At 46.9% G+C, this 15,419-nt stretch overlaps 2 protein-coding genes across 3 annotated transcripts in view; one reads left to right on the top strand and one right to left on the bottom strand.

The window, feature by feature from the left end:
• The first annotated feature begins 317 nt into the window (after positions 1 to 317).
• Positions 318 to 3,274, top strand: LOC146267715 (5-hydroxytryptamine receptor 1D). Its single transcript, XM_084709383.1, has 4 exons — positions 318 to 504; positions 781 to 941; positions 1,271 to 1,509; positions 1,764 to 3,274. Exons 1-4 carry the CDS (start codon positions 318 to 320, stop codon positions 2,836 to 2,838), a joined length of 1,662 nt encoding a protein of 553 aa, XP_084565509.1. The 3' UTR covers positions 2,839 to 3,274.
• The window catches only part of slc35f3b (solute carrier family 35 member F3b), a 79,642-nt gene continuing 67,487 nt past the window's right edge, over positions 3,265 to 15,419 (bottom strand). For both annotated transcript variants that reach the window (XM_084709385.1, XM_084709384.1), the window contains exons 4-9: positions 15,080 to 15,188; positions 14,647 to 14,757; positions 11,421 to 11,546; positions 10,476 to 10,668; positions 10,174 to 10,263; positions 3,265 to 5,925 (exon numbers count right to left, since the gene is read on the bottom strand). In XM_084709385.1, the coding sequence (XP_084565511.1) occupies positions 5,684 to 5,925; positions 10,174 to 10,263; positions 10,476 to 10,668; positions 11,421 to 11,546; positions 14,647 to 14,757; positions 15,080 to 15,188 (871 nt within the window). In that variant the 3' untranslated portion in view covers positions 3,265 to 5,683. The remainder of the gene's footprint in view (positions 5,926 to 10,173; positions 10,264 to 10,475; positions 10,669 to 11,420; positions 11,547 to 14,646; positions 14,758 to 15,079; positions 15,189 to 15,419) is intronic.

Below are 15,419 nucleotides of genomic sequence, written 5' to 3' on the forward strand. Positions count from 1 at the left end.
TGAGCGGTCGGGACCGGACAGTTAGCGGAGCAGTGTATGGGATATCGAGGTCGATCAGCCTTAAAATCACATCGGAAGAATTAACCTGCAGCCTGCAAATAAGAATTTACTGCTAATTCTTCTGTCTGCGCTTTGCACCTTTTGGATTATGGGAAATAAAGTTATAGACTGAGATCTTTCTAAATTGTTTAGAAAGTTTTTTTTTTTTCATTTTTAATATAAGATGTAGCTTACTCGATTGTATTAGTTCGCACAGTCTATCTGGGAACAACTTAAAAGTGTATCTAGGTAACCTCAGCGCGCAAGTTTCCAGAACAATGACGCACCACTACCAGGATGGTGCGCGGTCCATTTCTGACGACCCTCTCCCGGTAAATGTACGAGTGTCGGTGTGGAATACCACCGTAACGGCGGGGCCGGTGACAGGACGGGTGAACTTGCCCCCCCGAGTCAAGCTGTTCCTGGAGGTCCTGATGGTTGTCATGTGTCTGGGCGCGGTGGCAGGTCAGTACCACACGCGATGACGGTATACCTCTACCGAAAACCACCTTTCTTCAATTATTTGGTTTTAGAAAGTAATGGACAACAATATTACTCTTGTCTAAATGTAATTGACAAACATTATAGCCAATTTATAGATTTTCTTATCGACGTGCTGCGTGTTTAGAAGCTCTACTATTCATTCAGGGAGGGGGGGGGGGGCGGGGGGGTGGAGGTGGTCTAGCTGTCCGCCTCCCATGTGTGAGTGCGCTCCTGCCACCTGCCTGTGTGCATGTGTAGGTAATATTCTGGTCATCGGAATTGTGGCGGCCACCAAGAACTTCCACTCCGTGACGTCCGTGCTCATCACTAACCTCGCCATCAGCGACCTGCTCGTGGGTGTCGGTGTAATGCCGTTCGTCGCCGTCTCCATCATGAATAACGGCTGGGTGGACGTTACAGTGAGTCCGTTTGGCCGTCGACTTGCATCTGTTGGATTCGTTGGTCCCTTTTAACAACAATATTTCGCACCTGTATATTTTACCGTGGGAGTGACTGAAAGATATGTAATAATAACGCTAAAATAATAACATATGTACTCATTTTTGTGTCAAATATGTTTTGGGGGAAATAAGTCACTGTTGTGCCATCGGGCCCTCTAGTAGTCATTCTAGACTTTTCATCTAAACTGAACATCCTCACTGTGGCTTTTATGCAACCTTTCATCATCTGTGTGTATGGTATAGTGTAGTAAGTCCTCCTCCCTCCTGCCCCCTGTGCTCTGCTCCAGACACTGTGCCTGTACGTGGGCTACACAGCCTCAGTGTACTGCACGGCCTCCGTGCTGACGCTGGCGGCCATCGCCCTGGACCGCTACTGCTCCATCGTGGACTGCCTGCGCTACGGCGCGCGCTGCACGCTGTGGAGGAGCTGCAGCGTGGTGCTGTGGATCTGGCTGCAGGCTCTGCTCACCAGCCTGCCCCCCCTGCTGGGCTGGAGCTCCGTGGAGTACGTGGCGCCCATGTACAGGTACAGCTTAGTGGTTAGAGCCAGGGGTGTCGAAGTTGGGGAATGAAGGGAGTGTCCCAGGGCCCCAATGTGGGGGAAGACCCTCAAAACGTTTGGATAAAAAATGTGTTGAATGAAAAAGACAACCAAAATAGGGGGGGGGGATTTATTTTAGCGGCACCCCTGGTTACAGCCTTTGCCTGCAGATCAACAGGCCACAGGTTCAAATCCCCATGTGTACCGTGCTGAGGGCGTTGTTGTTGTTGTGCTTCCAGCTGTGCGGTGAACTGGGCCAACAGCCCCAGCTACACGGCCTTCATGGCGTTCCTCTCCTTCCTGCTGCCCGCCGCCGTCATCCTCTTCTGCTACGTCCACATCGTGAGGGTGGCCCGGGGCCACGCCCGCCGGATCCACACCCTGGAGGAGCAGCTGCAGCGCAGCCGTGGCAACCCCTCCTCCCCCTTCTCTTCCTCCTCCTCCCCTGCTACGCTGGTGTACCACCTGTCTGGGCGCTTCGTGTCAGAGATCCATGGAGGCGGGGCTGCCTCAGACTCCAGGCTGGCCGGCCAGGCTGCCTCTGATGCTGCCTCCACTAGTCCCGCTGACCCCCAGGCCCCCCCGGCCTCCTCCAGCACGACGCCGCCTAGTCGGTTGCTGTCCTTCCTGGCCCACAGCGTCCCCCAGCCCCTCCAGAATCAGCACCATCACGGGGTGCTGCGCCTCTTCCTGGTCATCTCCGCCTTCTTCCTGTGCTGGACCCCTTACATGGGCGTGGCCCTGGTGCAGGCCACGGAGACCGCCCTATCGTGTAAGTCCAGCCTGGTCCCGCCCTCGGCGGTCACCTTCTCCTATTGGCTGGCGCTGCTGAACTCGGACATCAACCCCCTGCTGTACGCGCTGCTCAGCAAGCGCTTCCAGGGGGCGCTGTGGTGCCTGAGGCAAAAGATAGGGGCTCGGCTGGGGTGGGGGGCAGGGAGGGGGGGAGGAGTAGGGGGAGGACAGAGGGGAGACAGGGGCAAGGGAAGGGGGCAGAGGAGCAGTGAACTGTGCACCGTGACACACACCCTCCCCCCTGACCCCGCTTCCTCTGGGGAGCCGCCCTCCTTCTGCTCCCACTCCGTTTTCACCCTCAACTCCAGCTTCCCCGAGGGCTCTCTGTGTGGCCACTTCCTCCCTGCCAGCTCCCCTCCCTCCTCCTCCGCCCCCTCCTCCCGTTGGTCGGAGGGCCTGCAGGTCCCCTCCAGGACACCAGAGGGCAGCCGGCTGCCCTTCTCGGCTGCCACGAGCGAGAGGCAGGCCACCTTCTTCTACGGACAGATCACCGTGAGGGTGGAGCACGACGTTGGCTAGCGATGATGCTGACATCAGTAGGTTCTCAAAGGAAGGAAGCAAGGAAGCAAGGAAGCAAGGAAGCAAGGAAGGAAGGAAGGAAGGAAGGAAGACAGATAGAAAGACAGACAGACAGACAGACAGACAGACAGGCCAGTAGGAGGAAGCTTGTCATGAGGGTTGAAGCAGGGCTATTCTCATACAGGCGTTTCATATCTGTCAGTCTCCCTGGTAGCTCCACATGAGCTGCTCTGGAAACGATGATGGTTTCAGCGATTTGAACGTGGGGACAAACAAGTCTCTCTTCTGAAGTTCCTCAGTGCTTGACTGAATGTTGGGAGGCTTTTTAACACTGTTGAATGGACTGAAACGGTGAAGTACTTAGATGATTTGAACTGTAACATGCTTTATAGTGATTATGAACAAGAATTGAGACAGAGTCCACTCTGAGGTATATTCAAAAGGAGTTTTTTATAGAGTACATGTGATTACACCTGAAGACAACGACTACAGCTCCAATAAACCATCCCAACATTTACCTACACCCCAGTGTAGTTTCTCTCCCCAAATGTGATCATCATATGTTGCATTTAAGAGTAAAAATCATCATCATTCCTTACAAAGGTTTACGTTTATGTCTAGCGATAATCCCAGAGGAATACAATATTATTATTTATTGTCATTATAAAGAATGACAATAGGAAACAGTGCTCATGTATTGTTCCTATTGCAAACCAAAGACAAGGCAGTGAGGTGGACTGACTGACTGGCTGACAAGCTTACTTATGGACAAATGACTGACTGACTGACTGTTCAATGTATTGAGTTACAGACTGACTGGCTGACCTTACTTTCGGATAGCTGACTGACTGGTTGGCAGACTGACTGGTTGGCTGACTGACTGGTCGACTTATTCTCTGATTGACTGACTAGTTGACAGATAAACTGACTTCTCCCTCCTGTCATTCTGTACGTAGATCTATAGACGTCCACAGATGCAAAGATATAAAAATGTCTGGTAATAAGATGAACCAAGAGTTCCGAGGACAGCAGGTTGGTTTGCTGAGTCTCTACGGCCGCCTCCAGCCTGCTCCTGTAGAGTCTGAGTGGAGCCTCCGTTATACAGGAGGCCAGGAGCGGGCCTGGTGGAGCTATGGTCATACATTCACCACAAGGCAGAGGTTCAGGCTCCTCCCCCCGTCCCCCTCCCCTTCCTCAGGGCACCGTGTCGGTCGTGAGCCCCTTCGCCTCCTCCTGCTCATTAACTTGCCTCAGAAATGTGATTAATGGAAACATAACGATGATGATGACTGACTACGGCACGGCTCAGCCAATGACCGCTCAGCTGTCAACTCAAACCAGGTCCTTAGTAACAGCCTGGAGACCTATTTCCTGTATTCACTTAATGTCACTTTGTTCACTCTATAATTCCAAATGTCTAGAAAATAATACATCTGTCCACCATTTAAAGGAAGGGTTGCCAGGTTAGCCCATAACCCTCAATGTATGTACCCACCGCCGTTGTCTTACAGACAGTACACAACAGACTATCATGTTTATCTGTAAAACTGTAATGCTGCATCTAGCTGCTTCTTCAGTGACCTTGGGAATGGCAATCAAAAGTATAATTGCTGCTGTTTCTATTAAGGTAGTTGAAAAGTGATGTGAGGACTGGTTGTGTTTCATCTGACAGATGACTTGCCGGAGGAACAATCGGGGGGTGTCCCCCCCCAAGAAGAGGCTTGTGGGTAGCTGAGTTATTTTGGAAAGGGGGAAGGAGAAGTGATTAAAGGTTCTGGAGGCCTAATTAAACCAATCAGCCTGGTCCTAGACATCCTGGCTTCCTAGCCAATGAGAGTTCAGATTGATCCTCAGACGTACAGACAGCTCCTTTCACACCTTCCTCTCCTTCCTCTCCTTCTTCTACTTCCTCTCCTTTCTCTTCTCCTCTCTTCTCTCCTCCTCTCTTCACTTCTCGCTCCTCCTATCTTCTACTCTCTTCTCTTCACTTCTCTCCTCCTATTTTCTTTCTTCTACTCTCTTCTCCTGTCTTCTACCCTCCTCCTGCTTGACCATACCTGTCCACACCTGACCCTACTTGCTTTTACCAAACCCTACTTGACCTCACCTATTTTAGCCTATATAAATCTCTGATAAACCAAAACTGACACTGCTGTCAATCAACAGCCTTGGGTGGATAAGTGAACATGATTGGTCCAAAAAAAGGAAGCGAGTGAACAGGGGCGGGGCTCCAGGCAGAGGATGACCATGCAGGTCATGGCAATCAAGTGTCCAGACAACTAATGTACTGTCTGTTTCTGCTGTGTGTTGGTGTGTGTACTGTGTGTATCTGCTGTGTTTCTTTGTCTGTCACGTTTGAGAGACACATGCGTGCATGTGTGTGTATCAGTCGTGTGTGTGTGTCAAGAATGTGTGTGCATGCGTTAGTAATGTCTGTGAGTGTTTGTCCCAGTCACATGTGTGTCAGTGAGTGTGTGTCAGTGTGTGTGTGTGTCAGTAAGTGTGTGTCAGTGTGTGTGTCAGTGTGTGTGTCAGTGTGTGTATCAGTCGTGTGTGTGTGTGTGTGTCAAGAATGTGTGTGTGTGTGCGTTAGTAATGTCTGAGTGTTTGTCTCAGTCACATGTGTGTGTCAGTGTGCGTGTGTCAGTGTGTGTGTGTGTCAGTGTGTGTGTGTGTCAGTGTGTGTGTCAATGTGTGTGTGTGTCAGTGTGTGTGTGTCAGTGTGTGTGTCAATATGTGTGTGTGTGTGTCAGTGTGTGTGTCAGTGTGTGTGTGTGTGTCAGTGTGTGTGTCAGTGTGTGTGTGTCAGTGTGTGTGTCAGTGTGTGTGTGTCAGTGTGTGTGTGTCAGTGTGTAAACGTGGACATGGAGGTTCGAGCCCTCCGGCTCCAGGTCAGCCCTGTCCCGGTCCCGGCCTCTCCTGCGCCCTCTGCTGGCTCATCACGCCGGCGCAGGCGTGTGTGCAGCTGGATGAAGCAGTGGTCCCAGTCCTCAGGGAGCAGCAGCATCAGGAAGCCCAGGCAGATGATGAACACCGCGATCAGCCGCACCGTGTTGAAGTTGATCTCACAGGTGTACAGGTCCACCACTGAAACACACAATACACCCCGCTGAAACACACACTATACTGAAACACACACCATGCTGAAACACACACTATACAGAAACACACACCACACTGAAACACACACCATACTGAAACACACACTAAGCTGAAACACACACTATGCTGAAACACACACTATACAGAAACACACACTATACTGAAACACACACTATACAGAAACACACACCACACTGAAACACACACCATACTGAAACACACACCATACTGAAACACACACTATACTGAAACACACACTATACTGAAACACACACTATACTGAAACACACACCATACTGAAACACACACCATACTGAAACACACACCATACTGAAACACACACCACACTGAAACACACACTATACTGAAACACACACTATGCTGAAACACACACCATACTGAAACACACATCATACTGAAACACACACTATACTGAAACACACACCATACTGAAACACACACTATGCTGAAACACACACTATACTGAAACACACACCATACTGAAACACACACTATACTGAAACACACACTATACTGAAACACACACTATACTGAAACACACGCCATACTGAAACACACACCACACTGAAACACACACCATACTGAAACACACACCATACTGAAACACACTATGCTGAAACACTCACCATACTGAAACACACACTATACTGAAACACACACTATGCTGAAACACACACTATACTGAAACACACACCATACTGAAACACACATCATACTGAAACACACACCATACTGAAACACACGCCATACTGAAACACACAATACTGAAACACACACCATACTGAAACACACACTATGCTGAAACACACACTATACTGAAACACACTATGCTGAAACACACACCATACTGAAACACACACTATACTGAAACACACACTATGCTGAAACACACACCATACTGAAACACACACCATACTGAAACACACAATACTGAAACACACACCATACTGAAACACACACTATGCTGAAACACACACCATACTGAAACACACTATACTGAAACACACACCATACTGAAACACACACTATGCTGAAACACACACTATGCTGAAACACACGCCATACTGAAACACACTATACTGAAACACACACCATACTGAAACACACACTATACTGAAACACACACCATACTGAAACACACATCATACTGAAACACACGCCATACTGAAACACACAATACTGAAACACACACCATACTGAAACACACACTATGCTGAAACACACACCATACTGAAACACACTATACTGAAACACACACCATACTGAAACACACACCATACTGAAACACACAATACTGAAACACACACCATACTGAAACACACACTATGCTGAAACACACGCCATACTGAAACACACTATACTGAAACACACACCATACTGAAACACACACTATGCTGAAACACACACTATACTGAAACACACACTATACTGAAACACACACTATGCTGAAACACACACCACACTGAAACACACACCATACTGAAACACACACTATGCTGAAACACACACCATACTGAAACACACACTATACTGAAACACACACCACACTGAAACACACACCACACTGAAACACACACTATACTGAAACACACACCACACTGAAACACACACCATACTGAAACACACACTATACTGAAACAAACACCACACTGAAACACACACTATACTGAAACACACACTAAACTGAAACACACTATACTGAAACACACACCATACTGAAACACACGCCATACTGAAACACACACCATACTGAAACACACACCATACTGAAACACACACCACACTGAAACACACACCATACTGAAACACACACTATACTGAAACACACACTATGCTGAAACACACACTATACTGAAACACACACCATACTGAAACACACACCATACTGAAACACACACCATACTGAAACACACACCACACTGAAACACACACCATACTGAAACACACACCACACTGAAACACACACCATACTGAAACACACACTATACTGAAACACACACCATACTGAAACACACACTATACTGAAACACACACCATACTGAAACACACACTATACTGAAACACACACTATACTGAAACACACACCATACTGAAACACACACCATACTGAAACACACACTATACTGAAACAAACACCACACTGAAACACACACTATACTGAAACACACTATACTGAAACACACACCATACTGAAACACACGCCATACTGAAACACACACCACACTGAAACACACACCATACTGAAACACACACTATGCTGAAACACACACTATACTGAAACACACACTATACTGAAACACACACCATACTGAAACACACACCATACTGAAACAAACACCACACTGAAACACACACCATACTGAAACACACTATACTGAAACACACACCATACTGAAACACACACTATGCTGAAACACACACTATACTGAAACACACACTATACTGAAACACACACTATACTGAAACACACACCATACTGAAACACACACCATACTGAAACACACACCATACTGAAACACACACTATACTGAAACACACACTATACTGAAACACACGCTATACTTAAACACACGCCATACTGAAACACACACCACACTGAAACACACACCATACTGAAACACACACTATACTGAAACACACACTATGCTGAAACACACACTATACTGAAACACACACCATACTGAAACACACGCCATACTGAAACACACTATACTGAAACACACACCATACTGAAACACACACTATGCTGAAACACACACTATACTGAAACACACACTATGCTGAAACACACACCATACTGAAACACACACCATACTGAAACACACACTATGCTGAAACACACACTATACTGAAACACACACTATACTGAAACACACACCATACTGAAACACACACTAAGCTGAAACACACACTATACTGAAACACACACCATACTGAAACACACACCATACTGAAACACACACCATACTGAAACACACGCCATACTGAAACACACTATACTGAAACACACACTATACTGAAACACACACTATGCTGAAACACACACCATACTGAAACACACACTATGCTGAAACACACACTATACTGAAACACACACCATACTGAAACACACACCATACTGAAACACACACCATACTGAAACACACACTATACTGAAACACACACTATACTGAAACACACGCTATACTTAAACACACGCCATACTGAAACACACGCCATACTGAAACACACACCACACTGAAACACACACCATACTGAAACACACACTATACTGAAACACACACTATGCTGAAACACACACTATACTGAAACACACACCATACTGAAACACACGCCATACTGAAACACACTATACTGAAACACACACCATACTGAAACACACACTATGCTGAAACACACACTATACTGAAACACACACTATGCTGAAACACACACCATACTGAAACACACACCATACTGAAACACACACTATGCTGAAACACACACTATACTGAAACACACACTATACTGAAACACACACTATACTGAAACACACACCATACTGAAACACACACTAAGCTGAAACACACACTATACTGAAACACACACCATACTGAAACACACATCATACTGAAACACACACCATACTGAAACACACGCCATACTGAAACACACTATACTGAAACACACACTATACTGAAACACACACTATGCTGAAACACACACCATACTGAAACACACACTATGCTGAAACACACACTATACTGAAACACACACTATGCTGAAACACACACTATACTGAAACACACACTATGCTGAAACACACACCATACTGAAACACACACTATGCTGAAACATACACCATACTGAAACACACACCATACTGAAACACACACTATACTGAAACACACACTATACTGAAACACACACTATACTGAAACAAACACCATACTGAAACACACACTATACTGAAACACACACTATGCTGAAACACACACCATACTGAAACACATATACTGAAACACACACTATACTGAAACACACACTATACTGAAACACTCACTATACTGAAACACACACCATACTGAAACACTCACTATACTGAAACATACACCATACTGAAACACACCATACTGAAACACACCATACTGAAACACACACTATACGGAAACACACCCTAAAACACACACTATATTAAAACACACACCATACGGAACCCCCCCAGAAACTTACTGGCGTTGACAGGCACGCTGAGCACGATGCCTAGAGAGATAAGTGTGGGGGACGTCACAGCAATGCCAAAGTTCACCAGGAGGTTGAACGCTGGGGAGAAAAAGAAGAGCCAAACTCTAAACACCATCGCCTTCATCGTTATCCAACATCATCCTCACCTTCATTATTATAAAAGTCCTCATCATTATTGTCATCATCCTCACCATCATCTTCATCATAACTATCTTCATCATAATCACCATTATCATCCTTAACATCATCACCCCCTTTACCACCACCACCACCCCAACCCTCCTTCTCACCAAGCAGCAGGCCAGCCACTCCACACAGGTGAGCCCAGGGGATGTGCTCCGGGGAGCCAAAGTTCTCCATCTGGCTAAAGTACAGGATGACAGGGATGAAGCTGAGAAGGAGGAAGTTAGCCCCGCCCACGATGGACAGGAAGAGAGCCGCCTCCCCGAACTTAGCGCTGCCCAGCACTAGCTTGAAGAGCACCTGGAGGACGGAGGGGGAGGGAGGTTGGTAAGAGAGGTAGAGGGAGGGATCCATGAGTCATAATCCTCAAAGTTCGAAGGTGTATGCCAAAGAGCTGTGGAGAGGATGCTAGCTCTACTCATGCTAGCTCTGCCTCTCATGCTGCTGTAAGAGCATGCTACTCATGCTAATTCTGCCTCTCATGCTGCTTTAAAAGCATGCTACTCATGCTAGCTCTGCCTCTGCTGTTGTAAAAGCATGCTACTCATGCTAGCTCTGCCTCTGCTGTTGTAAAAGCATGCTACTCATGCTAGCTCTGCCTCTGCTGCTGTAAAAGCATGCTACTCATGCTAGCTCTGCCTCTGCTGCTGTAACTCATGCTGCATGTACAGGCCCTGACGGAGGACAGCTGATGCTCTCTACACACTGAGCTTCTTCTAGGGGCCAAGAGGCTGCTGTGCCTTGTAGAGATCTGGTATTGAGCCGTGTGTGTGCTGTACCTTGAAGAGATCTAGTATTGAGCCATGTGTGTGCTGTACCTTGTAGAGATCTAGTATTGAGCCATGTGTGTGCTGTACCTTGTAGAGATCTAGTATTGAGCCATGTGTGTGCTGTGCCTTGTAGAGATCTAGTATTGAGCCATGTGTGTGCTGTACCTTGTAGAGATCTAGTATTGAGCCATGTGTATTCTGTGCCTTGTAGAGATCTGGTTTTGAGCCGTGTGTGTGCTGTACCTTGTAGAGATCTGGTTTTGAGCCGTGTGTGTGCTGTACCTTGTAGAGGGCTGACATTGAGGCTGAGGCCACCACCAGAGTGATCCCAATGACAGAGTGACTGTGGAAGCCGTCTGCGTACGTCATCATCACAATGCCAGCGATTGCCAAGATGGCCGCCACGATCTGTACAAGGGGAGGATGGGATATTAAACACAGAAGGAGGTTCACGTCCAGATACTACACTGCTCTGTTATCACAGAGCCCGACTGATGGCCAAAAGCTAGAAAAGCCTTGATTGTCTTTAGATTCAAACACACACTTCCCACGAGAGGCCTTTTCGTGAGACATGGTATTCACTCCTGTTCATTGAACAACCTTTGTTTAGTACAACATGATATTCCCAGACCGTCTGTTAAACAGAACCTACCAGCCGTGTGTAAGTGTGTGTGTTTAAGTGTATGTGTGTCTGTGTGTGTGTGTATGTGTGTGTCTGTGTGTGTGTCTGTGTGTGTGTCTGTGTGTGTGTCTCTGTGTGTGTCTGTGTGTGTCTCTGTGTGTGTGTCTGTGTGTGTGTCTCTGTGTGTGTGTCTCTGTGTGTCTCTCTGTGTGTGCCCCCGTGTGTGTAGCAGAGTGGATTAGCTGCATTAGGAGGTGTCAGGAAGACGAACAACCTCAGTGTTTTCACGCCTGAACAGAGCCCAGGGAGCCAGGGGGAAAAGGTCTTTGTGTGTGTGTGTGTGTCTATATCTATGTGTGTGTGTGTGTGTCTATATCGGTGTGTGTGTGTGTGTGTCTATATCTATTTATGTGTGTGTCTGTGTATGGGTGTGTAACTGTGTATGTGTGTCTATATCTATGTGTGTGTGTGTGTGTGTGTTTTAGGGATGGGCGTGGTTAATCGAATATCCGGATATCCTAAAGTAAGTTAGTATTCGAATACTTTTTTCGAATACTTATGAGCGTAGTTTAATAAAAAAAAATGTTTTAAAACCGTCGCGTCGTGTTGTGAATTCTAATAGTTGTGACGTTAGAAATGATGAAAACCATCAAAAAAGGTAGGCTACGCCTGCGTTCTGCTGCGAGTCTCCTTTCATTTCATTTGGCGCTACAAGAAGCATTGTGTCCTGGCTAAGCAGTAGGCTACCTCACAGCAACCTCAGTTCATGCAGTTTTTTCTACGCCGGCCTGCTCGTAAATCGACTCCGTACTGGCCTCTCCCCTGAGCATGGTTTACATGCTCATTTTCCTGAATAAAAATGCCTATGGCTAATGCAGTTGTGGCTTATTTATTTTCTTACCAGTAGCCATGTAGAGCTAGCGTAATCCGCTGTTTATGTTTGCATTGTGTGGTGGCGCACCGTATCCTATAGGATTTCGGTTCCAAGTTAATATGCAATATTTCTCCATGTGTGTCTTTCGTTTTTTATCGAGGATGGCCTTCCCAATGTGTTTCATTTAGTCCAATGTAGCCTACTTTTTATTTCACATAATAATAGGCTAATCGCTTTTCCGCCAAATTAAGAGCCTACGTCTGAACACGCAGCGTTTTTTCAAGTTCATTGTCTTTTCGTCATGTTAATAAATTGATCTTTCATTTGTTTTCTTTATTCAACCCTTATTTAATCTAATAGCTGAACAGTCCCAATTATTGCCAGAATGTGTGGTGGTTCATGTGTTTACTATATGCTTTGCGTCACGGCAGGCTAATTGACGGAACCACATTAACAAAAATAGATTATCCGGATATTCGAAAATCATTTCGGATACTGTTCGAATAGTGAAATCAGTTCAAATCTCCATCCCTAGTGTGTTTGTGTGTCGGTAGCTATATCAATGTCTGTGTGTATTTGTATTTATGTCTGTAAGTCTGTGTGTATCTGTGAGTGTGTATGTACAAATTTGTACAATCTATGTGTGTGTGCAGGAGCAGGACTATGATCAAGCTAGGACCAGTACCAGGACTAAGACCAGTGCTAGGGCTATAACCTGGGCCAGGAAACAGGACTAGCTCCCGGACCAGTGCTTGGACCAGGACTAGATTTAGGAAAAAGACTAGGACCAGGGCTAGAATCAGATTTGGGACAAGGGCTAGCATCAACGTTAGGCCCAGGACCTTTCCACAGGCACACTTTTACACCCACTCTCCCCTCTGCTCTCTTAATCTCTCCCTTCTGCTCTATTCTCCTTCCCCCTTCTCTTTCCTCTCTTCATCTTCACATGATAGGAAGACACCCTAGACCCCAGCATGGCTGCTGCAGACTTCTAAACACTGCAATCCCATCACCAGAGGAGAGAGGTAGAGGGGAGTGCAGAGTAGGGATGGATAAGAGAGAAATAAATGGAGGGAGAGAGGGAGGGAGAGAGAGAGAGAGAGAGGGAGGGAGGGAGGGAGGGAGGGAGGGAGGGAGGGAGGGAGGGAGGGAGAGAGGGAGGGAGGGAGGGAGGGAGGGAGGGAGGGAGGGAGGGAGGGAGGGAGGGAGGGAGGGAGGGAGGGAGGGAGGGAGGGAGGGAGAGAGGGAGGGAGGGACGGAGGGAGGGAGGGAGGGACGGAGGGACGGAGTGAAGGTGGGAGAGGGAAAGAGAGCGAGGGGTAAGGGAGGGGGGGATTGAGAGAGAGGCAGGGGTAGAGAGGGAGGGAGGTAAGACAGTAATACAGTTGAGAGTAGCTACAGATCAGAAAGCAGCACTGATTAGATGAGGTTCTCCAGGTTAAACCAGGAACTACACACACACAGACACACACCCACAGACACACACCCACACACACAGACACACATGCACGAACACATGCACACACGTTGGGCTCTACATCAATAGGCCTGTCTCCTGAAGTACAAAGGCACTCTATTTAACCAGGGATGGCTCTAGATGTTATCTCTTTCTTCTTATTTAACCATGTTAGACACACACACACACACATACACACACACACAAACACACATACACACAAAAACACATACCAGCCTTTACAACTACTGCTCCATCTTTATATCTTTCTACATCTGTCCTTTTCTGTCTGCACACACACATAATATGCACAAACACACACACACACATATGCACACACACACACACATGCACACACACACATACACACACACATGCACACACACATGCACGCACACACACACACATGCACACACACACACATACACACACACATACACACACACATACACACACACATGCACACACACACATGCACGCACACACACACATATGCACACACACACACACATACACACACACATGCACACACACACACCCTGGCAGCTAGACTCACCCTCACCCCCATGAAGCGGTCTCGCAGCACGATCCAGGACAGCAGGAACACGAAGGCCTTGTTGCAGCAGAACAGAGCCGACACGTCTGTGGTGTTGATCTTCCTCAGGGCCTGCAGGCACACACACACACACTGTTACACACACACACACACTGTTACACACACAAACACTGTTGCACACACACACACACACACACACACTGTTACACACACACTGTTACACACACACACACACGCACACACTGTTACACACACACACACACATGGTTACACACGCATTGTTACACACACTCACACAGTTACACACACTGTTACAAACACTGTTACACACATGCACACTGTTACACACACACTCAATGTAAAACACACTATGTTACACCCACACACACACATACTATTCAACATATACGATTGAACACACAAAAAAGCACACCTGCAGGTACAGGTAGTTGGTGAGGATCCACAGCAGGCCGAACGGAGCCACCTTGGTGAAGAACACCTTCGCTGTTAGACCTTCATCACTGAAGAAACGACAACACTCCCTGGAGACACACACAAACACACACACATACACACACCATACACACACCATACACACACACGCATACACACACACTCATACACACACCATACACACACATACACATACATACACACACACACAGAACAAGGTTTTTATAACAACATCCTGTCGTCTCACATGCATGTTACAGTTTCCAGATCGTGTGTGTGCAGGTGAGGAGGAGGGCATCGGGACCCCGCAGCAGAGGACA

Source organism: Hypomesus nipponensis, chromosome 11, assembly GCF_054491055.1.
Source record: "Hypomesus nipponensis isolate SF chromosome 11, ASM5449105v1, whole genome shotgun sequence".
Lineage (NCBI taxonomy): Eukaryota > Metazoa > Chordata > Actinopteri > Osmeriformes > Osmeridae > Hypomesus > Hypomesus nipponensis.

What these genes read in the sequence shown, in the direction of transcription:
- LOC146267715 (XM_084709383.1), top strand. Translation starts at nt 318, where the DNA reads ATGACGCACCACTACCAGGATGGTGCGCGGTCCATTTCTGACGACCCT. An exon ending in GTGTCTGGGCGCGGTGGCAG is followed by an intron (nt 505 to 780) that starts GTCAGTACCACA and finishes GTGCATGTGTAG; the next exon opens with GTAATATTCTGGTCATCGGA. An exon ending in TACGTGGCGCCCATGTACAG is followed by an intron (nt 1,510 to 1,763) that starts GTACAGCTTAGT and finishes TTGTGCTTCCAG; the next exon opens with CTGTGCGGTGAACTGGGCCA.